Source organism: Zosterops lateralis (genome assembly GCF_965231275.1).
Source record: "Zosterops lateralis genome assembly, chromosome: 6".
NCBI classification, from domain to species: domain Eukaryota; kingdom Metazoa; phylum Chordata; class Aves; order Passeriformes; family Zosteropidae; genus Zosterops; species Zosterops lateralis.
In genome coordinates, this window is record NC_139761.1 from 53,085,363 (window position 1) to 53,108,556 (window position 23,194).

Here is a 23,194-nt window from a genome sequence, read left to right on the forward strand (position 1 = left end):
CTCATCCCTGCAGTCAATTACCTGCACTTGTAATTCCTCGACAAATATGTTGTTTAAAATCACAGAATGGTTTGTGTTGGAAGTGACCTTTAAGCTCACCCGGTGCTCTCAGCCCTTTCCAGCAGACAGCGGGGCACATTCTTTCCTCTTGGGATGGGAATTAAGGATGTCTGTGCTGAGATCTGAGCTCTGGAGCCCAGGGACAGTGCCTTTGTGCCCTGCAGCATGAGCCAGAGGCTGCAGGTAGCCCTGGGGAGTTGCATTTGCTCCAGGGGGATGAGGACGATCAAACAAGAGTTGATAGATCAGGATCAGGAGCCAGAAGAATGTCCAACTGACCAGAGTGCCCAAATGCTCACCAATTGTGTCCTCAGTGCCCCAGCCAGACTGAGGAAAGCACTGAGCCTTGAAATAGGTGGCTGCTGGTGTGTCAGGAGCATGGCTGGGCTGGAGGGGAATTTGTCTGGGTTGGGGACTGACCCTGCTCCTCATGGGCACAGAGCACAGGTGGGACAGCAGAGAGCACATGGTGCGGGAGTCCCGCCAGGACAGGGAGCTGGGCAGCTGTCCCAGGGAGAGCCCATCCTTCCACAGCCACTCCACCACCCTGACCATCTCCAGGGAGCCTGGGAGCAAGCACGGAGCCAAGGATGGAGCCGTGGCAACCGGCCAGGGATGTGGCAGCGCCGGCAGCGGAGCAGCCACCGCCGGCACCACGGCGCTGTTTGAACCTGGCAGAGACGGGCAAAGCCCGCAGGTCGTGGTGCTGCTGGGGGCCCTGGGGATGGGGAAGACAACCACGGTCAGGAAGGTGATGGTGGAGTGGACAGAAGGGACACTCTGCACCCACTTTGACTTGGTCTTCTGCTCTGACTGCCCTTGTCTTCTGCACAGCTGTTACAGTTCTGCCTGCTTTATCTCAGCTGAGGTCAGGATGAAAGACACAGGAAACGTAGAGTCGAGTTGGGTCTTGGTTGTTTATCATATCTTATCTATTTACAGTATTTACAGTCTCATGAAGCAGGAGCTTCAACTTGCTTTCATTTTAAAGAAACAAGACAAAATGGAGACTTTCTAACTTTTACCAAGGCTATTTAGGAGATAATTAGCCAATACCAAAGTGACACCTATATTATTTATGCTTCTGACCCAATCATGACCATTCCAGGTCTGCAATGCAGACATCTTTCACCCAGTTAGACAAAACCACCCAAATCCATGAAGAAGAAGGAAGAAGGTGAAGAAGAACACACACAGCAGCCTGAATCCTCCAACTTGGTCCCCACACACTACTATATACCAAAATTCCAGAGTTAGGTTTTCACCCTGTGAGATCACACAACACCATTCCAAGAACACACCCACTACCCCAGTGCTATCACAAATCTCAGAAGCCTCTTCCAAGGCCTCAAGTTAAATGCAGTGCCTGCCTGAGGGTCAGCACCCCTCAGCCCAGAAAGCCTGAAATTTCCACAATCCAGGGTTCCAACACAAAGCCATCGTCCTTGCCATGGAAGCCAGCGTGGCAGACATGGATCCACATCGCTGTCCTGGCCTGCGAGTGCCAGCTGGGAAAATCCTGGATGACCACAAGAGGATCCTGTTCATTTTGGATGGCTTCCAGGCCCTGGGGCTTTCCTTGGTTCAGCCCAAAGCTGGGCTGAGCTCTGACCCCAGGGAGGTGAAGCTGCTGGAGCTCAGCCTGATGAGTTTGTTGAAGGAGACAGTGCTCCACAAACCTCTTTGCTCATCACCGTGAGGCCAACGGCTCTAGGAATCCTGAAGGGTGAGTATTCCATGGAGATCCTGGGATTTTCTGCAGCCAGGAGGGGGGAGTATTTCCACAGGTATTTTGAGAAGCCCAGCAAAACAGACATGGCCTACAGATTTGCCACAGGCAACGAGATCCTCTAGAGCTGGTGTGTCATCCCTGTCATGAGCTGGACCATCTGCACCATCCTGGAACAAGAGCTCTGTGGGAAGAAAAACCTGCTGTAGTGCTCCAAAGCCAGCACAGGGATGATGATGTTCTACCTCTCCCAATCACTGAAGCACAGGGACAGGGACAACGCCCAGATACTGCAGCAGTTCCTACTCCCACTTTGCTCCTTGGCCGCTGAGGGTGTCTGGAGACACAAGGTCCTCTTTGAGGAGAAGGAAATCAAGAATTGTGGCTTGGACCAGCCAGGTCTTCTCCCCTTCATCCTCAGTGAAAAGATCCCAGGGGAAGGAGAAGACCATGGCTCTGTCTATGCCTTCACTCACCTGCACCTCCAGGACTTTTTGGCAGCAATGTTTTACATTCTGGAGGATGATGGGGACATGGTCAGCACCTTGGGGAGGCTTGAGAAGGATGTAAATCAGTACTTAGAAAGCAACAACAAGTCCAGAAAGGATTTGAATGTCACAGTGAGGTTCCTCTTTGCTCTGGTCAGCCAGAAAGCCACAGAGTACATGGACAAACCCACTGGGTGCAGAATTTCACCACAAGCCAGGGAAGAGCTGCTGCAGTGGCTTCAGGGGAGGCACAGAGGCCTCTCCCACCCTGGCCAAGCACTGAAGCTTTCAGACATGGGCACTTCTTGTTCGAGACCAACGAGAAGAGCTTTGCACCAAGTGCATTGGGTCATTTCACTGACCTAGACTTATAAGATAGCAAGCTGACCCTGTGGAGAGCAGTTTCCCCTCGAAAAAATGAGAACCCTGGAAAAATGCTTTGGGAAACTCCATTCTTAGTGCCATTACACAAGGCTGATTGACATACTCTCTATGGTAATTGTTACCAGAAAGTTCTCAGTTCTCTGTGTTATCATGGGTTGATTTTTCATGCAGAAATGTAATATTTCGAATCACTGTTCCCCATTGTCTGACCCTCCCCTCACACCCCACTGAAACTCCCCACCCACACCAGAGTGTAAAACTACCTCTCTCTGCCCCTAGACATGACCCTTCTCCTCATGCCTTTTGCCCCTTGTATTGCCTTGGCCAGTTTGGTCCAACACAGTGGAGGTCTTATTGTTTCTTATTTTGGTATTATTAAAAGTACTTTTGGGACAACTGGTTCAAAGCTGTCTCTCTCCAATCAAATCACTGAGGGGCTGAGTCCCAGGGAAACACAAAGGGCCATGATAGTCTGGGCCAGACCCCAGGAACTTTCATGACTCTGTATGACCAGATGGCTTTTTCCTTCTGCATCCAGACCTGGGCTGGGCTGGGCTGTGTCACCCTCCAGGGATGCTCTTTCCACTGGCAGCATCCTCAGGCAGAGCTGGATGCCAAGTCAGTGCCCTGGTATGTCCAGCTCCTCCCCACTTGAATGACCCAAAAGGGCAAAGATTTCTATTCCTCTGCAAAAAAAGGATGATTCAGCTCCTCCCTCCCCAACACCAGCTGGGCCTTTCCCTGTGTGTTTAGTTCCTCAGCAGAGAATTTACTTCCTCCTGGGGAGAATGAGGAACACATGGGCTTCTCCATCCACTGCCCACTGTGGGATTGATGGTGATGGAGCTTCTTGGCTCCACCTGGCCAGGCCCCCCTGTGCCCACATGTCACTCTGGCTTCCTGTCTGCCTTCTCCCTCACAAAGGGAAATTCCTGGTGCTGGAATGTTCAGTGCACCCTGTGATTCACCTCACATCCATCTCCCGGCTGGTTGCAGCAGCAATGCTCCAGGCCCTCCACATCTGCACAACCAGCAAGGTCCCTCCGGAGGAGCCCTCCCGTGCACTGGAGGCTCTGCTCGGGGTGGGTGTTGTCCCTCAGGTTTGGTGGGCAGCTGAGCAGCCAGCACAGGGGAGGTGTGCTGAGCCCCCGTTCTCCGTGCTCTCCCACAGGCTGCAGCGGTGCCGCTGTCCCAGAGCTGCTGCACGGAGCCGGCAGCGCCGCTGGCGGAGCAGCCTGGCCTGGCCCGTCTGGAGCTGGGTGACAGCTCGCTGGGTGACAGCGGCGTGCGCCTCCTCTGTCAGGGGCTGCGGACTGCGGGCTGCCGCCTGCGGGTCCTGCCGTGAGCACCCCCGGCATCCCTCGGGCATCTCCGGCCTGGGAGCTGGGGACGTGCCCCAAAGGGACCCCGTGGGGTGGCATTGTGCCTCTGTCCCACTCTTCCAGGCCAAGGAGCTCCATGGTTATGGCTCTAGGCTGGGGACTGCCACCATGGTGGGAGGGCAGTGAGGGCACTGGGGAGGCTCTGAGGGTGTTTCCCGGGGGTTCCCACCAGGCTGCGCTATTCCCGCATCACCAGCGCCTGCTGCGAGGACCTTGCCGTGTGCTGAGCACCAACACGTGCCTGGAGGAGCTGGATTTGTCCTTCAGCCTGGGGCTGCACGATGCCAGCGTGGAGCTGCTGTGTCAGGGCCTCCAGCACTGTGCCTGCCCTCTACAGACACTGCGGTAAAGGGGCTGCGACATGGGCCAGTGCTCCCTCCTTCCCAGGCAGAGCTTTCTCCTTCCCACCTGCAGCAGCTCAGCAAGCCGAGGCCAAAGCCCTCCTTCCCTGTTCCCCTGGCTCCCACAGCCTGGGGAGCTGCCGGCTGTCGGGTGCCTGCTGCCCAGCCCTGGCCACGCAGCTGCTGCAGGGGCCCCGTCTCACCTGCCTGGACCTGAGTGACAACGAGCTGGGAGCCCCCGGCGTCCTGCAGCTCTGCCAGCAGCTCCAGCATCCCACCTGCTACTGCAGAGCCTGGGCTGAGGGCCCTGCCACGGCCCCTTCCATGCCCGGCATTCTCTGAGCTGGGGAGCAGAGGCTGCGGGACAGGCAGGGCCACACCTGGAACCCGGCTGCTTCAGCACCTCCCTCCCCACAAGCTCCAACACCTTCTCCTCTTTTCCTGCATCCTCCATGCCCAGGCTGAGCACAGACAGTGTCAGCCAGACCCTGCTGTAGGAACTGGAAATGTAGCCCGCCCTGAACATCGGGAACTTCCTGGAGCATGGATGTGCCACAGGCAGGGACCATGGCCCGGCTGCCCTGCCACCACGGGGTCCTGGCAGGGGGTAGGAAAGCACTCCCCTCATTCACGAAACTTCTCCTCTTTCAGAAAAATTCCTTCCAACAACCAGAGCCATTCCCAGCCCAGCTCTCACTGCTGCCACTGGGTCTGAGCCTGCCCCACCCCTGGGGCACACACAGGAGATCCTGCTGCATCTGCAGGTGGGCAGAGTTCTGGGTCCTGCCCTCTCCCTTTTCCCCTCAGAGTTGCTGGGAACACTTGTGAGCATTTGGCAGTGCCAAATAAATGCCCTGCAGACAATCCCAGCAATCTCCATGTGCTCTTCCTCCTCATGCAACCGTGTATTTGGATATGTCTGTGCTTTCAGTTACTGCATCACATCCCCAAGGATATGACTGATATATGTGGTATAGAGGTTCCAGAGGTGGAGTGATGTCCCAAACCTGGGAAAGAGTCTCTGACCAGTTTGGGTTTTAATAAGAAAAAAGGGAAATTCACACAGAAACCAAAGACAATCCCTACACTGGAGCTTTTTTCCTTCAGTGCTGCACAGGAAGGGGTGGGCAGGGCCACTCCTTCCAGGGGACAGGGCCCAACCACACTGCCACACACGTGTCCCCAGGGCTGGGACATGGCCAGGCCATCCTCATGGCAACGTCCCCAGGGTGCTGCTGCCAACATCATCATAGTCCATGTGTGCCAGGGGCTGTTCTGGGAGGTCACTGGATGCTCCTGGGAGACCTGGAGGGGAGCAGATCCCACCTTGGGGACAGCACAGAAAGGTGCCTGAGGGGACAGGCAGCTCCATGTCCCCTCTCACACACCCCACCTGGAGTATCGCCACAGAACCCATGGATCTGCTGCTGGGTCCCTGCCCTTCCCCACAGACAAAGCCTGCCAGGGAGTGGCTCTGCAGAGGGGACAGGGCAGCTGTGAGCCCTCTTACCTCTGGGGAGGACACTGATCCACCTGGGCTGTGACATCCTCTCGGAGATGTCCCCAGTGCTGGCAGCGGGGGCCTCCTGCGGCACATCCAGGACATCGTCGTAGCCGTCTGGGGTTACTTGCTGGGGCCGGGCAGGGGGATCTGGGACAGGCACAGGGCTCCATGGCAGTGACCAGCAGCCCTGGCAGGGCTCTGCCTCTGCCATCCCCTACGGCCTTGCCACTGGGCATGTGCTGGAGGCCCTTGGCTCCCGCAGGGAAAGGTGATGCTTCCCTGCACAACAACAAGGGGAGGACTTGTCCCCTCAGCTCCCCAGCCCAGCTGTGTCCTCTGTCCTCCTGCTCCCCGCTGGGTCCCTGCCCTGTGGCCTTACCTGGGGCTGCCTCGGTGTCACTCCCCTCCACGCTGTCCCCGGTGTAATAGGGCAGCTTCTGGAGCGATCCCTCTGACAGGGAACCTGCAGGGGACAAACAGGGACATCGGGGGGAGATGGCCTCAAGCAGCACCACAGGTAACAGAACTTCACACTGCAGACCGGGGTGCCGTAGTACTGAGGGGCCATCCACAGCCCTTAGAGAGGAACCATTACTGGGTCACCAAGACCCAGAGCTGCCGTAGGGCTGTCAGGCAGAGCCTTCACTCCAGACAGAGCTGGGGCGCAAGGGCTGCACCTACCTGAGCGACTGAGCACGTCTTGGTACTCAGGCATTGCGGTGTAGTCCAGCTCCTCATAGACAGCATTGGAGATGGCATCTGCAGCTCTGCCAGGGCCTGGAACAACAGGCAGCACTCACCTGGGGCCCTGGACACTGGGATCATCACTACTCACTGTGTAAGCTGTTATGCATGATAGGAGCCCTTGGACCCCCAAACTAGGTCTCTCCCTGCCTCTACCCACCAGGACCCACCTTGGCGCCGGGCACGGCACAGCAGCACAGCCAGGGCTCCCAGGGACAGGCACAGCAGCGTCCCCAGCACCACACACAGCACAGTTGGCACAGGCACAGTCCCCACAGCCACTGCCACGGTGGTTCTGATGGGAAAACCTTCGGGGACACATTCAGGCAGTGAGAGCAGGGGATCCCAGCCATCCTGGCATGGGGAATGCAGGAACAGGCAGAGCTACCTGTGCTGCTGGCACCCTCCGGATACGGGGTAGTGTCTGTCTCAGTGACGCCATCCCTGTCCTCCTCACAAGCCACGTGGGCGTCCCCGCCAGGGCCGCAGCTCTGCAGGTGCCAGGGTGCCGAGGGGCACCCCCAGAGCGAGCGGGCCCCGTCCTCGCAGCCCAGCCAGGCCAGCCAGGCACGGGACGGCTGCTGGGCGGGGACGGCCGACAGCCAGCCCCGGTGCCCACAGCCCAGCTGGCGGCAGACGGCGGCGCCGGTGCCGGGGCTGGTGCCGTTGGCGCACACGCGGCCCCAGGTGCCCTTGTGGGACACCTCCAGGAACCCGCGGCAGCGCCCGCCGCCGCCTGCCAGCCGCACGGAGAGATGCTCTGCAAGGGGTGCAGGGGGGTCACGGCACGGCCACCGACCCCCCGGGCCTTCTGCCGGCCTCTGCCCCCAGTGGCCGCCACTGACCTGAGCACACGGCCCCTGCCCCGCCGCCGCCAACGCACTCGCGCTTTTCCCAGCGCCCGCATTCCCAGAGAGACTCCTCGGCCCCGGAGCACTCGGGGATGGACGGCCACAGCGGCCCCGGGCCGGGACCGAAGCGCGCCGAGCTCGGCGCCTCCAGTGCCCTGCCACAGCCCAGCTCACGGCACACAACGGCAGCGTCCTGCAGCTCCCAGCCTTCCTGGCAGACGCTGCTCCAGCTGCCACCGGAATAGACCTCCACACGCCCGGCACAGCGCCCAGAGCTCCCCACCAGCCTCACCCGCCGGCTGCCTGTGGGCGTGGAAGGAAAGGGCTGGGCTGGCTGCCTGGGGCACCATCACCTCTCACCTTTATAGGGACACTCACCTGAGCAGACCACGGATGCCCCTTGAGAGATGCCAGCTGGTGCAGTGTACTTAATATCTTTATCATAGTCATACACATACTGAAACTCATACTCATGTTCATACTCTAATGAGAATGATTGATTAAAAATTGGATTTACAGCTGTAGTTGTCAGTTCTGTTGTTATCCCGTGGATGGTTTCAATCACCCTTTTCATAACAGCTTTCTCCGTCTCGTTGACCTCCGACAGCCTGAGGTTACCAGAGACTCCATGACTCTTGTCCAGTCCTCCACAGTCCAGCTCCCAGCACACATTGCTGAAATTCTGTATGAACAAAAGCTCTGCGGGCACTCGGCGCCAGGTCCCGGTGTCTATGGCCACCTCCAGCCACCCATCGCACCGGGTCTCACCCTCCACCAGCCGCAGGGACTCCACAATCCCTGGAAAATGGCCAGACGCAGCCCGTCATCACAAAATATCCCTGCATCTTCTCACTGGAATTCTTGAGAGGGCCCCGAAAGCCCCTAAGGCTCCTCCCGCAGGTGCCCTACACACCTGAGCAGGTGACAGCCGCGGCGTTTCCGGGGACACACGGCGGCTTCCCCAGCACGGCCACGGGGCACTGGCCCGGGTGCCGCTCGCTCCCGCTGCAGCCCAAGGCGTCCGGCCGCAGCGGCCCCTCCCCGCTGCCGAAGGAGCCTCCCGGGGGCACGCTCAGGGCGCGGCCGCAGCCCAGGTGGCGGCACAGGACGTGGGCATCGGGCAGGTCCCACTCGGCGGCGCACACCGACCCCCACGTCCCCCTCACTGCCGCCTCCACCCGCCCGCTGCATCCCGAGCTGCTGTTCCCCAGCCGGAAGCCCGTGTAGGCTGTGGCAGGAAGGGCAATAAGAAGGGGGATTGTGCAGGGAACCCCAAGAGCCCCCGCCCCGCTGGCCCCGGCACTTACGGGAGCAGATGAGGCCCGCGGCGCCGCTGCAGCCCTGGCTGCGGGGCGGACGCCGGGCACAGGCACTGAGGAGGGGCTCCGTGCCATTGCACTGGAAGCCCCCGTCCCACAGCGATCCCGATCCCGCCGCAAATCGGCCACTGCCGGCGATGCCCAGCGCCGCCCCACAGCCCAGCTCCCTGCACACCACCTGCGCCACCTTCATGTCCACCTCCTCCTCGCACACGCCGACCCAGGCCCGGCCCTGCCGCACCTCCAGCTGCCCGGCGCAGGCTCCATCGCCTCCGACCAGCCGGGAAAAGCCTGCGGGAGCAGCACAGGGTCAGTGTCAAGGCTTGTGCATGAACAGCCGTGTCCCCCCACAGTCCAGCTCCTACCTTGGCAGACAACGGCAGTGTCATAGTCATGGAGGAGGCCGTTATAGGGGCCCCAGCCACGGATCTCGCAGTCCCAGAGCGTGGCCTCAAACCCATCACAGTCCACCAGGGCCAGACTGACGGGCCCCTCTCCTGCACCAAAGCGCTCGAGGGCAGAGTAGGCACAGGAAGCCGAGCCACAGCCCAGCTGCTGGCAAACCACCTCGGCCTCCTCCATGTCCCAGTCGTCTTCTGACACCGATCCCCATTGTCCCTGCAGCTTCACTTCCACCCTCCCGGCACAGGGACTGTCACCGCCTGCCAGCCTCAGCTCCACGGCATCTGCACCGGGACACCGGCACGGCTCAGCCCTGCCCGGGATGCAGCAGCACAAGGTGCCTGTCCCAGCACGGCCAGCGTGTCCCCTCACCTGTGCAGGTCACCCCCGCATCCCGCTCGTGGCCGCAGAAGTGCCGGCCCCATCCGAAGTGCGGACACTCCTGCAGCGCATCCTCGGTGCCTCGGCAGAAGAAGGGCTGCAGCCAGATCCGCCCTTTGCCCTGACCGAATGGGGCGTACGGGGACGCCTTGGCCACCCGGCCACAGCCCAGCTGCCGGCACACCACGGAGGCCCAACGGGCTTCCCAGTCGAAGTCGAAGACGCACACGGAGCCCCACTCACCATCATGCTTCACCTCCACACGCCCGGCACAGCGCCCGCCGCCGCCCACCAGACGCAGCTCCCCGGAGCCTGCGGCACGGAGCCCGCTGAGCCGGGCCCGGCACCGCCACGGGCCGCGCTCCCGCCCGCCCGGCACTCACCCGCACACAGCCACACGCACAGCAGCAGCCCCAGCGCCGCCAGCGGCCCCATGCCACCGGCCCCGACCCAGCGCGGCCGGGACACGTCTCGCCTCCAGCCGAGCCACTGCAGGCAGCGGCACCAGGGCAGCCTTTATCAGGTGCCTCATCTCCCGGCTGCGGGGCCGCCGCCTCCAATAACCTGCTCCCTGCCCAAATATGAGCCTCGGCTGCGCTTCTGGCGTCACACACCTCCTCGCCACAGTGGGCTGCCACCCGGATGTCCCCGGGGGGAGACAGCCCCCCCTCGGCACCTGGGCTGCGGGGGCCCTTCCTCTACCCCCCGTGCCTACAGCTCTGCTGCTGGAGCCTGCCAAGAGCCGTCCCGATGGGGACGGCCTTCCCCCCAAAGCCCAGCAACAGCATCCGCGGGGCCACCTCTGCCTCGGGCACCGGCAAAGCTCCAAGCCCCCATTTTTGGGGAGCTCCCCTCCCCCACGGGGGGCGGCAGCAGCCCCGGGCTCCGCTCGGGGCTGGCAGGTGCCGGGTCCCCGGGCCCTCGCGGCGGCGCTGGCACATGGCGCTGCTGCCGCAGCTGTGGCCCCGCGCTCGCCTCGCCGCCAGGGCAGGAAGGAGGCGGTTACCCCCCGGCGGCTCCCGGCATCGCCATCGACCGCACGCGGCTCCCGACACCTGCGCTGCCGCCGATAACGCCGCGGATAACGCCGCGCCTGCCCCGCCGCTCTGTGCCCCTCCAGCTCGGCAGCCGAGCACTTCTGCAAACTGAACCACCCTCACCCTTCACCACACTCTCTGTCAGCACGATCCCAAGGCAGGAATCAGCTTCCACTCCTGGCCCCGGCCCCCCTTCACAGCTGCGGCTCCTGTGACCCACGCTGGCCCCGCAGCTTCCCCAAACACTCATTCCCACATCCACACCATGTTTCCTCATCCGTTCCACCCCAGGTTTCCCATGGCACAGTGGCAGGTGTTTCCATCCTTAAATCCACTTTGCGCTGCCCCAGGAGCACAGGAAGAGCCCCAGGTGGTGCCTCCAGGAGATTCCAAGGTAAAGGAATTGGGCCAAGGTCAGGCTGCCCTTCATCCGCAGGGCCCTGCCGGGGGACAGGAAGGCACTCCCCTCCAACAAGAGACCTCCGCTCCTTTAGGAGAAGTCCTTCCAACAACCACAGCCATTCCCAGCCCAGCTCTCACTGCTGACACTGGGTCTGAGCCTGCCCCACCTGTGGGGCACACACTGGAGATCCTGCTGCATCTGCAGAGTTCCGGTTCCTGCCCTCTCCCTTATCCCCTCGGAGTTTCTGGGAACAGTTGTGAGCATTCGGCAGTGCCAAATAAACACCCTGCAGACAATCCCAGCAATCTCTTCCCCCTCAGTCCACCTTTCAAGGAGGTGTCTGTGCATCCAGATCCTGCATCACATCCCCAAGGGGATGAGTGATATACCCAGTATAAAGGTGCCAGCACCAGAGTGAGGTCCCTGACCTGGGAAAGAATCTCTGACCAGTTTGGGTTTTAATAGGAAAAAAGGGAAATTCACACTGAAATCAAAGACAATCCCTAAAATCCCTACACAGGAGCTGTTTTCCTGCAGCGCTGGGCAGGGAGGGGTGACCTCTTTGGGCAGGGCCACCCCTTCCTGGGGACAGGGCCCCACCACACTGCCACACACGTGTCCCCAGGGCTGGGACATGGCCAGGCCATCCTCATGGCAACGTCCCCAGGGTGCTGCTGCCAACATCATCATAGTCTGTGTGTGGCAGGGGTTGCTCTGAGAGGTCACTGGCTGCTCCTGTGGGACCTGGAGGGGAGCAGATCCCACCTTGGAGAGAGCACAGAAAGGTGCCTGAGGGGACAGGCAGCTCCATGTCCCCTCTCACACACCCCACCTGGGCTCTGACCACAGCACCCATGGATCTGCTGCTGGGTCCCTGCCCTTCCCCACAGCCAAACCCTGCCAGGGAGTGGCTCTGCAGAGGGGACAGGGCAGCTGTGAGCCCTCTTACCTCTGGGGAGGACACTGATCCACCTGGGCTGTGACACTCCCTGGGAGATGTCCCCAGTGCTGGCAGCGGGGGCCTCCTGCGGCACATCCAGGACATCGTCGTAGCCGTCCGGGCTTCCTTGCTGGGGCCTGAGCTCTGAGTTCAGTCCGGGGCACTCCTAGTTGAAGCCTGTGCTGGGGTCAGACTCACCAACTCTGTCCACCCAGCTCATCCCTGCAGTCAATTATGTGTGCTTGTAATTCCTCGATAAATATGTTGTTTAAAATCACAGAAGGGTTTGTGTTGGAAGTGACCCTAAAGCTCACCCAGTGCTCTCAGCACTTTCCAGCAGGCAGCTGGGCACATTCTTTCCTCTTGGGATGTGGATTAAGGATGTCTCTGCTGAAATCTCAGTTCTGGAGCCCAGGGACAGTGCCTTTGTCCCCTGCAGCATGACTCAGAGGCTGCAGGTAGCCCTGGAGAGTTGCATTTGCTCCAGGGGGATGAGGATGATCAAAGAAGAGTTGCTAGATCAGGATCAGGAGCCAGAAGAAGAATGTCCAACTGACCAGAGTGCCCAAATGCTCACAAATTGTGTCCTTAGTGCCCCAGCCAGACTGAGGAAAGCACTGAGCCTTGAAATAGGTGGCTGCTGGTGTGTCAGGAGCATGGCTGGGCTGGAGGGGAATTGGTCTGGGCTGGGGACTGACCCTGCTCCTCATGGGCACAGAGCACAGGCGGGACAGCAGAGAGCACATGGTGCGGGAGTCCCGCCAGGACAGGGAGCTGGGCAGCTGTCCCAGGGAGAGCCCATCCTTCCACAGCCACTCCACCACCCTGACCATCTCCAGGGAGCCTGGGAGCAAGCACGGAGCCAAGGATGGAGCTGTGGCAACCGGCCAGGGATGTGGCAGCGCCGGCAGCGGAGCAGCCACCGCCGGCACCACGGCGCTGTTTGAACCTGGCAGAGACGGGCAAAGCCCGCAGGCCGTGGTGCTGCTGGGGGCCCCGGGAATGGGGAAGACAACCACGGTCAGGAAGGTGATGGTGGAGTGGACAGAAGGGACACTCTGCACCCACTTTGACTTGGTCTTCTGCTCTGACTGCCCTTGTCTTCTGCACAGCTGTTACAGTTCTGCCTGCTTTATCTCAGCTGAGGTCAGGATGAAAGACACAGGAAATGCAGAGTCGAGTTGGGTCTTGGCTGTTTATCATATCTTATCTATTTACAGTATTTACAGTCTCATGAAGCATGAGCTGCAACTTGCTTTCATTTTAAAGAAACAAGACAAAATGGAGACTTTCTAACTTTTACCAAGGCTATTTAGGAGATAATTAGCCAATACCAAAGTGACACCTATATTATTTATGCTTTTGACCCAATCATGACCATTCCAGGTCCGCAATGCAGACATCTTTCACCCAGTTAGACAAAACCACCCAAATCCGTGAAGAAGGAAGAAGAGGGTGAGGAAGAAGAGCTCACACAGGAGCCTGAATCCTCCAACTTCGTCCCCACACACTACTATATACCAAAATTCCAGAGTTAGGTTTACACCCTGTGAGATCACACAACACCATTCCAAGAACACACCCACTACCCCAGTGCTATCACAAATCTCAGAAGCCTCTTCCAAGGCCTCAAGTCAAATGCAGTGCCTGCCTGAGGGTCAGCACCCCTCAGCCCAGAAAGCCTGAAATTTCCAGAATCCAGGATTCCAACGCAAAGCCATCGTCCTTGCCATGGAAGCCAGCATGGCAGACCTGGATCCACAGCGCTGTCCTGGCCTGCGAGTGCCAGCTGGGAAAATCCTGGATGAGCACAAGAGGATCCTGTTCATCTTGGATGGCTTCCAGGCCCTGGGGTTTTCCTTGGTTCAGCCCAAAGCTGGGCTGAGCTCTGACCCCAGGGAGGTGAAGCTGCTGGAGCTCAGCCTGATGAGTTTGTTGAAGGAGACAGTGCTCCCCAAAGCCTCTTTGCTCATCACCGTGAGGCCAACGGTTCTAGGAAGCCTGAAGGGTGAGTATTCCATGGAGATCCTGGGATTTTCTGCAGCCAGGAGGGAGGAGTATTTCCACAGGTATTTTCAGAAGCCCAGCAAAACAGACATGGCCTTCAGGTTTGCTACAGGCAAGGAGATCCTCTAGAGCTGGTGTGTCATCCCTGTCAGAATCTGGACCATCTGCACCATCCTGGAACAAGAGTTCTGTGGGAAGAAAAACCTCCTGGAATGCTCCAAAGCCAGCACAGGGATGATGATGTTCTACCTCTCCCAATCACTGAAGCACAGGGACAGGGACAACGCCCAGATACTGCAGCAGTTCCTCATCCAGCTTTCCTCCTTGGCTGCTGAGGGTATGTGGAAACACAAGGTCGTCTTTGAGGAGAAGGAAGTCAAGGACTGTGGATTGGACCAGCCAGGTCTTCTTCCCTTTCTTCCTCAGTAAAAGGATCCCCGGGGAAGGAGAAAACAGAAGAAGGGTGAAGAGGTTTTGCTGACCACCCAGAAACGTGGTGGAAAGAACTCCACAATAATAATAATTGTTAGAGCGATATGTATTCATTAACGTTGAGATGCGTGGGGGAATAATTTCACCAAAGACACGCATACTCACCAGGGAACTTGCCCCCCTTGTTATTCCCTATGGTCTCTACACATGCATGACATTCCATGGTCCCCCTTCATCCATATTCATTCTCTGACCCTGCCCATCTTCACATGGTATGGTAATTACTTCCACCCCCTTCTGGCCATGCTCAGTCCATTGTGGTGGTCTTTTGGCTGGTCTTCAGGCGTTCACCTCTTCAGCTTTATCCCTCCCGTGTCTGCTTTGGCTCTCTTGACACATTTGTGAGGGAACATACCATCTTAGAATCTGTGTTCTTTTTTTTATCTGCACCCTTAGCTCTGCTATTCTGCTGTTTAGGCTAGTTTTGCTTCTGACTATGGCCAAGTCTCCTGGTACTTGTAGTGTTTAAAAATATGCAAAAGGGTAACAGACACAGCATTCAGTGTTCACTAAGTGTCTTCTAAAACGTGATCTCATATATTCTAAAGTACTACTTGGAATACATCCTAACATACAGTACATGTTCTTAAATCTACTATAAAGGATTAGCAGGGATTTTTCAAATCTATGTCTCACACCCCTTGGCTCTACAGCTCATGGATCATCTTGTGGATGGGGATCACGGCGTCTTGATGCCTCCGATCCTGCCGGCAGTGCACCGTCCAGGTGGCAACAGGTACTCATTGCTCTTCTACCTTCAGGAGTTCTACTGCAGATGGCTTCTCCGATAGTCCAGGCAAGGTGTTCAATTGCTTAATGCCTTCTGCCTCCACAGCAGCTATCCCAAAAGCCCATCTGAGTCCCTTAGGGTCTTTGGAATAGCCGTTCCTGAGGAAGTCTATGCCCAAAATACATGGGGACTCTGGGCCAGTCACAATGGGGACTCTGGGCCAGTCACAATGGGATGATTCTACCACTTCTTCCCAGTCAGGCCCACCTCAGCTTCCAACAGAGTCAATTCCTGTCATTCCCCCTGTCACCCTGGCAATGGAAATTTGTTCTGCCCCCACATGTCCTGATGCCATTAAGGTCCCCTTGCCCCAGTATTGACATAAGCTTTGTATATCTGTGGCTCTGATGTGCCAGGCCATTGAATCCACACAGTCCAAAAGACCTGGTTTTCCCATGCCTATTTCTGGCTAGAGGGAGGGCCCCTCTAGCACTGGTTATTATTCCCTTCCTGGGCATACACACTAGAGGTTCCTTCAAGGGGATCCAACACAGTATCCTCACTTCTGTAATACCTGGTGACTCAGTCATGGGAGGTTGAGGCTACTTCATTTTAGATGAACCCCCTCGGTGAGTGTTTCTCTCCTTGAGCTCACACAGCCATGCTGCCAGGACAGAAGTGGGCTTCCCATCCCACCTTCCCATGTCTTCCCCGTGGTCATGCAGGAAGGACCACAGGTCAGCTCGTGGGGTGTACCCTCTCTGTAGCTGGGGGACGTTGAGCTCTGACTCTGGGGCCTGTGACACACACTGGTGCCATATGGGAACTCTTCCTCCTCATCTCCTCCCTCGCCTCCCTTATCTCCTCTTTGAGTTCCTTAATCACAGCAGAGACTTGAGCCTGCATTGGGTCACTGATCATACTCTCATCATTTCTGAGCTTGTTGGCGGCAGAACCCACAGTCTCTGGGTTGGTATCAGGATTAATTGTGGCAATGAATGCGGCATAGGGAGACGGTCCATGAGTTGCCAGCGTCCACAACGTCTGCCCTGTGCATCAAACCTTGTTGGGGTCATTATCCTGGTGTCCACCCCTCCCAAAGAGTACCTCCAATACTGCCACTTCTCTCAGCTGTTGGATCCCCTCCTCAAGGGTCTTCCAGTCCATTGTATGATGGTGCTCCTGCACTTTGTCTCGGTGGACAAACCTCTCCCTTCTACTCCTTAAAAGCCACTCCCAGAGGGAAAGGGGGCCTGGTCTCTTACAAATACCTGATTTACACCTGAGTCGTGGGTCAAAGGTCCCAAATTCCTTGCCTCACTACTATCCAGTTGCACCCCCGTACCCATAAGGTCCCAGACCTGAAGTAACCAGGCTGTGTAAGCCTCACGTCCCCGTCGCACAATATCTTTGTGCAGATTACTTAGACTTTCATACGACAGAGAGTCAGTGATGATCTCAAGCTCTGGTTCCCCTGTGGGTTGTGAGGGCCCTCCTTTCTTCTCCTTATTACCTGGCTGCTCTGATTTCATCTTGTACTTCTTTGTTTCCACAGGGGTGACTGCTGCTGGCTGTGACTGCCCCTGTGGTTCAGCTGGAATCTGGACGGTTGTAATGTCTGTGGGTTCCATTGCTGCACCTTCAGACTCTCCCTTTTCAGGGCTGGAGGAGGTTTTCCCATCAGCTGGGGCTAATGAGGCTAAAGAGGCCACCACTGGGGAAATGTGCTCCTTCAGCATCTGGCCCATCTCCTTCACCAGAACCCCCACTCAATCCAGGTGGTTCATTTCTGAGGTGGGCTGTGGGGCAGGATCAGGCAGTGGGCCAGCATCCCTATTCTGTGGGGCAGTTTCAGGCCCCATGGCAGTATCCCTATTCTGTGGGGCAGTTTCAGGCCCCATGGCAGTATCCCTGGTCTGTGGGGCAGTGTCAGGCCCCATGGCAGTATCCATGGTCTGTGGGGCAGTGTCAGGCAGTGGGCAGTATCCCCAGTCTCTGGGGCAGTGTCAGGCAGTGGGGCGGTATCCCTGTTCTGTGGGGCAGTGTCAGGCCCCATAGCAGTATCCCTGGTCTGTGGGGCAGTGTCAGGCAGTGGGGCAGTATCCCCAGTCTCTGGGGCAGTGTCAGACTCCATAGAAGTATCCCCAGTCTCTGGGGTAGGTGTCTGTGCAGTCATCCAAGTTGACCTCACCTCATCTCTGAAAGCTAAATAGACTGGGACTATCAGCAACACTTGGTTAGTATCTACAGGAAATTCAAACCCTTCAAAGAACTGGTTAAAGGGCTGGGACAAAACTTCCCCTGCTGTCATTTCCTCACAGAAAGTACCATTCTTAAAGGAACCCCAAAAACATACCCTTAGTGTGTGGTAGCCATGTAGCCATGTGCCTGCCTTCCAGAGGAAGTTAAAAATCCATGAATGCCTCACCTTATCTACCCAGAAAACAAAATGGATAACAGCCACAGCAGCCTTAGTGATAGGGCCCGTGTTTAGATAGGGGCCTGCAAATGGGAGGAATACAGCCACAACCACGAGCCATCCTAACCAGGGGAAGCTGGACCACATGATGCTGCCTAATGAGGTTTTTAGATCCAGCACACACAGAAGAAAATATTAGTTTACTCAAGATCCGTTATTCCTTTTTTCTCTTTTCTTTCCTCATTGCCCTCAAGCCCTACCGTGATCGCTGTGATATATGGTATAAAATAATTCCTGCTTAAGAATTAAAGATTTCAGCAATTATAAAACCACAGGCGGCGATGGGGAAGGAACCGATTTGCAATAGAAAATGGTGGCTTTGATTGAAGCTGAGTCTCCTCCGGGGATGGGCTCGACAAGGCCCCGGTGATGAGCACCCGATATGCATCTAAGGTCTTATCTATGTGATAAGACAATCTTCGTCGTCAAGGGCATACATCCCAATGCCAGATCCCCGTAAAAAGAATCAAGTATTCATCTCTACCCCCAAAAAAAATTCAACAGACCCTTTTCAACAGACCGGCAGCAACAAAAGAATCTACATGAATATGTTAGAAGAACAAGAAGGACAAAAGAATAAAACCAACACTGTTCGGTCGAAAAACTGTATAAAAACGGGCCCTGCAAAGGCAGAATTTGTGAACAGAGGGGGTTCAGAGCAAGAGAGTCTGAATCTAGGTTCACCCAGCGCCAACCCCAGGCTCGACGCTGTTTTTGATTGTGGCTTTCCAAAACCGATTTTAATATCCCAATGAAATCCGCTTTCATTATCAATTTGGTTACGTCGTTTATAACAGGCACCAAAATCTGTCTTGGTTTGGGAAGACACGTATCTGCCAGGGAAAGCTGGAGTTTCCCTTGGAATGGAGAATGTAAACCACCTCTCCCACCACCTCTTCCAATTATAAATTTGCAGTTAGAGGCTTTCAGGCAAAGATTGGGAGATAGAAATAGCAGTTCTTTACTAGTATGTATAACGAAACAAACAAAAACAACAATTACAGCGTCAATAACAAAACAGTACCAAGAACCTTGAGGGATTTGCTTCACAAAAACCCAGGTGGGGCAGTTTGGCCTCATTGCCCCTGCAGGACCCTCAGAGCACCAGGCTGGAACAGTGGAGAGTCCCAGGCTGGGAGCTGGTGTCCTGGGTTGCAGTGACGGATGTACACAAAGTATTTCTTCTATCACCATCTTCATGAACTGTTAAACCAGGTGGGGCAGTGATTTCCCAGGCCCCCTGCCTTTGGGCTGTCTCCTGCTAATGGCCCATTAACGCCCTGCCCATGACTCCCAGGTAACTCCCTCCAGGAGTTATCTCTGTTTAATGGGCCATCAAGGACCCACTTCACAACTCATCATCCCATTGTGAGATGCTCTGCCCAGGGGGAGGAGCCAAGCATTCTCACCTGGATATAAGGTAGGATTTGGGACACTACAAGCAGCCCTTACCTACTGGATTCCCAGAGGAGCAGAGCTACCAGACCATGCTACAGGATCACTGCTTCAGGAAGACCACCACATCTGGACTGCTTCCACCATCCTGCTCAGGTCGCATTCTGACTCTGTCAGTGGTCCGTTGTGTTATTGCATTTATTTTATTTTTACCTTTTTACCTTTTTTCTTATTAAATTGTATTTCTGACTTGGAGCCTCTCACTCATTTTGCTTTCAAACCACAACAGCTGGGATGGCAGGATGTCCCCGGCAGGCAGGGACAGGATGCCCCAGCAGTCAGGGGGGTGCAGAGTCACACTGTAGCAAGAGGAGCAGAGCTGAAGAAGCCGCGACAGCGGGGCAGGGCTGGCCCAGCTCCAGCAGGGCAGACAAAGGAGCTCAGAATTCCAAGACATGCAAGCAGATGATGGTAGATTTCCCAACACTGGACATTCAGGTGACAGTGAACTCCTCCTGCAGCAAGCAGGAGCCTGGCCGTGTCCTCTCCATCTCCGAATGGCGAGAGCCAGAGAGCCAAGCTGCCTCCAGCTCTGTCCATTGCCTGCCACAAAACTGGCGTTATCCCCCCCTCCAAGCTTTCTGCCACCTCTTTGTTTTGGTCAAGCATCCTTAAGCACACAATACTTAGTCTTCTAAATAACATATGGGGAAAAAAATTCTTTAGAGTGAAGAAAAAAAGGAGAACAATCCTAACCCCTAAAACAGGGGAAGGAGAAGAGCATGGCAGTGTCTTTGCCTTCACTCTCCTGCACCTCCAGGATTTTTGGCAGCAATGTTTTACATTCTGGAGGATGATGGGGAAATGGTCAGCACCTTGGGGAGGCTTGAGAAGGATATAAATCAGTACTTAGAAAGCTACAAGTCCAGAAATGATTTGAATGTCACAGTGAGATTCCTCTTTGCTCTTGTCAGCCAGAAAGCCATAGAGTACATGGACAAAACCACTGGGTGCAGAATTTCACCACGAGCCAGGGAAGAGCTGCTGCAGTGGCTTCAGGGGAGGCACAGAGGCCTCTCCCACCCTGGCCAAGCACTGAAGCTTTCAGACATGGGCACTTCTTGTTCGAGACCAACGAGAAGAGCTTTGCACCAAGTGCATTCAGTCATTTCACTAACCTGGACTAGCGAGACCCCAAGCTGATCCTGTGGAGACCAGATGCCTCTTTCCTTCTGCATCCAGACCTGGGCTGGGCTGGGCTGTGTCACCCTCCAGGGATGTCCCTTCCACTGGCAGCATCCTCAGGCAGAGCTGGATGCCAAGTCAGTGCCCTGGTAAGTCCTGCTCCTCCCCACTTGAATGACCCAAAAGGGCAAAGATTTCTCTTCCTCTGTGAAAAAAGGATGATTCAGCTCCTCCCTCCCCAACACCAGCTTGGCCTTTCCCTGGGTGTTTAGTTCCTCAGCAGAGAATTTACTTCCTCCTGGGGAGAATGAGGAACACATGGGCTCCTCCATCCACTGCCCACTGTGGGATTGATGGTGATGGAGCTTCTTGACTCCACCTGGCCAGGCCCCCCTGTGCCCACCTGTTACCCTGGCTCCCCTTCTCTCTTCTCCCTCACAAAGGGAGAAGAAATCCCTGGCGCTGGAAAGTTCAGTGCACCCTGTGATTCACCTCACATCCATCTCCCGGCTGGTTCCAGCAGCAATGCTCCAGGTCCTTCACATCTGCACAACCACCAAGGTCCCTCCAGAGGAGCCCTCCCGTGCGCTGGAGGCTCTGCTCGGGGTGGGTGTTGTCCCTCAGGTTTGGTGGGCAGGTGAGCAGCCAGCACAGGTGAGGTGTGCTGAGCCCCCGTTCTCCGTGCTCTCCCACAGGCTGCAGCGGTGCCGCTGTCCCAGAGCTGCTGCACGGAGCCGGCAGCGCCGCTGGCGGAGCAGCCTGGCCTGGCCCGTCTGGAGCTGGGTGACAGCTCGCTGGGTGACAGCGGCGTGCGCCTCCTCTGTCAGGGGCTGCGGGCTGCCGCCTGCGCATCCTGCCGTGAGCACCCCCGGCATCCCTCGGGCATGTCCGGCCTGGGAGCTGGGGACGTGCCCCAAAGGGACCCCACGGGGTGGCATCGTGCCTCTGTCCCACTCTTCCAGGCCAAGGAGCTCCATGGTTATGGCACTAGGCTGGGGACTGCCACCATGGTGGGAGGGCAGTGAGGGCACTGGGGAGGCTCTGAGGGTGTTTCCCGGGGGTTCCCACCAGGCTGCGCTATTCCCGCCTCACCAGCGCCTGCTGCGAGGACCTTGCCGTGTGCTGAGCACCAACACGTGCCTGGAGGAGCTGGATTTGTCCTTCAGCCCGGGGCTGCACGATGCCAGCGTGGAGCTGCTGTGTCAGGGCCTCCAGCACTGTGCCTGCCCTCTACAGACACTGCGGTAAAGGGGCTGCAACATGGGCCAGTGCTCCCTCCTTCCCAGCCAGAGCTTTCTCCTTCCCACCTGCAGCAGCTCAGCAAGCCGAGGCCAAAGCCCTCCTTCCCTCTTCCCCTGGCTCCCACAGCCTGGGGAGCTGCCGGCTGTCGGGTGCCTGCTGCCCAGCCCTGGCCACGCAGCTGCTGCAGGGGCCCCGTCTCACCTGCCTGGACCTGAGTGACAACGAGCTGGGAGCCCCCGGCGTCCTGCAGCTCTGCCAGCAGCTCCAGCATCCCACCTGCTACTGCAGAGCCTGGGCTGAGGGCCCTGCCACGGCCCCTTCCATGCCCGGCATTCCCTGAGCTGGGGAGCAGAGGCTGCGGGACAGGCAGGGCCACACCTGGAACCCGGCTGCTTCAGCACCTCCCTCCCCACAAGCTCCAACACCTTCTCCTCTTTTCCTGCATCCTCCATGCCCAGGCTGAGCACAGACTTCAGTCAGGCCCTGCTGCAGGAACTGGACACCCTCCGGAAACTGTGGCCCTCCCTGAAGTTTAGGAACCTCCTGGAGCGTGATGTGTGATTTCAGGAGGTATTTAAGGGGGCTGCTTGACCATGTAGGAAAAAAATTAGGGAGGCCAAAGCTCTGTTTGAACCTAGAATGGCGACTTCTCTAAAGGATAATAAAAAACGGTTCTACAAATATATTAATGGTAGAAGGAAAGGCAAGGCCAACCCTTGTTCTCTATTGGATGAGAGAGAGAACTTAGTAACGGCATCTGAGGAGAAGGCAGAAGTGCTTAATGCCTTCTTTGCCTCGGTTTTCAGTGGGATGACAACTTGCCTTCAGGACAACTGTCCTCCTGGCTTGCTTGGTGGTGTCAGGGAACAGAATGGTCCCCCCAGCATCCAAGAGGAGGCAGTCAGAGAACTGCTGAGATGCTTGGATACTCCTAAATCTGTGGGCCCAGATGGGATCCATCCCAGGGTGATGAGGGAGCTGGCAGATGAGCTTGCAAAGCCACTCTCCAGCATTTACAATCAGTCCTGGCTCACTGGGGAAGCTCCGGGTGATTGGAAACTGGCCAGTGTGACACCCATTCACAAAAAGGGTGGGAGGGAGGATCCCAGTAATTATAGACCAGTCAGCCTGACCTCAGTACCTGGCAAGATAATGGAACAGTTTATACTGAGTGTCATCACGCAGCACCTACAGCTGGCAAGCTCTTGGGAAAGATGGGACAGGAAGGGCTTATGGATATGATTGCCTAGTAAGAAATACTAGAGATGTAAAAACTGTGAGGAAAATAGAAATGAAGGCCAGCTTTGAAATGTAGGCATGGCAGGCAGGAAGACAGCGATTAGCTGGAGTTAGGTTGAAGGACAGAAAACAAAAGGACCCAAGAATGCAGCCCCTCTCCACCCTGCCAAGGCATCAGGGGAAAAGTAGATAAGAAAAGCTGTCTTTAGAGTTTAGAATATAAGATGATATGGTAATATAGTAGTTCTCATAGGCTACATGCAAAGCTTGTAGGTTTTGTATCTTGTGCCGGTTGGTCACTGTAAATTACAATATTCAACACAAAAGGAGATACAATGTATTGTAACAAGGTCCTCTCTCTCTTACCTTTCTCACTCTGACCTCTCTCTGGCTCTTACCTCACTCTTACCTCTCTTACCCCTCTTAGCTTTTTTCCTCCCTTACCTCATACCCTCTCTCT

The 23,194-nt window shown here is 56.7% G+C and overlaps 1 protein-coding gene and 2 pseudogenes across 3 annotated transcripts; 2 read left to right on the forward strand and 1 right to left on the reverse strand.

The window, feature by feature from the left end:
• The first annotated feature begins 526 nt into the window (after positions 1 to 526).
• On the forward strand, positions 527 to 4,726 carry LOC310910191 (NACHT, LRR and PYD domains-containing protein 3-like; annotated as a pseudogene). The gene is made up of 5 exons: positions 527 to 881; positions 1,497 to 2,668; positions 3,833 to 4,002; positions 4,216 to 4,388; positions 4,513 to 4,726. The product of its transcript is annotated as an NACHT, LRR and PYD domains-containing protein 3-like (transcript).
• An 868-nt stretch (positions 4,727 to 5,594) lies between these two features.
• LOC310910192 (scavenger receptor cysteine-rich type 1 protein M130-like) lies at positions 5,595 to 10,020 on the reverse strand (the record flags this gene model as incomplete). Its single annotated transcript, XM_083862639.1, has 13 exons — positions 5,595 to 5,710; positions 5,895 to 6,035; positions 6,268 to 6,351; positions 6,570 to 6,665; positions 6,803 to 6,940; positions 7,021 to 7,392; positions 7,478 to 7,786; positions 7,862 to 8,281; positions 8,397 to 8,711; positions 8,791 to 9,093; positions 9,168 to 9,488; positions 9,577 to 9,897; positions 9,969 to 10,020. The coding sequence occupies 13 exons, from the start codon at positions 10,018 to 10,020 to the stop codon at positions 5,595 to 5,597; spliced, it is 2,988 nt and encodes a 995-aa protein (XP_083718765.1).
• A 2,689-nt stretch (positions 10,021 to 12,709) lies between these two features.
• On the forward strand, positions 12,710 to 22,056 carry LOC310910193 (NACHT, LRR and PYD domains-containing protein 3-like; annotated as a pseudogene). Its single transcript has 7 exons — positions 12,710 to 13,064; positions 13,683 to 14,426; positions 19,850 to 20,402; positions 20,949 to 21,111; positions 21,325 to 21,497; positions 21,622 to 21,792; positions 21,954 to 22,056. The product of its transcript is annotated as an NACHT, LRR and PYD domains-containing protein 3-like (transcript).
• The last annotated feature ends 1,138 nt before the right edge of the window (positions 22,057 to 23,194 follow it).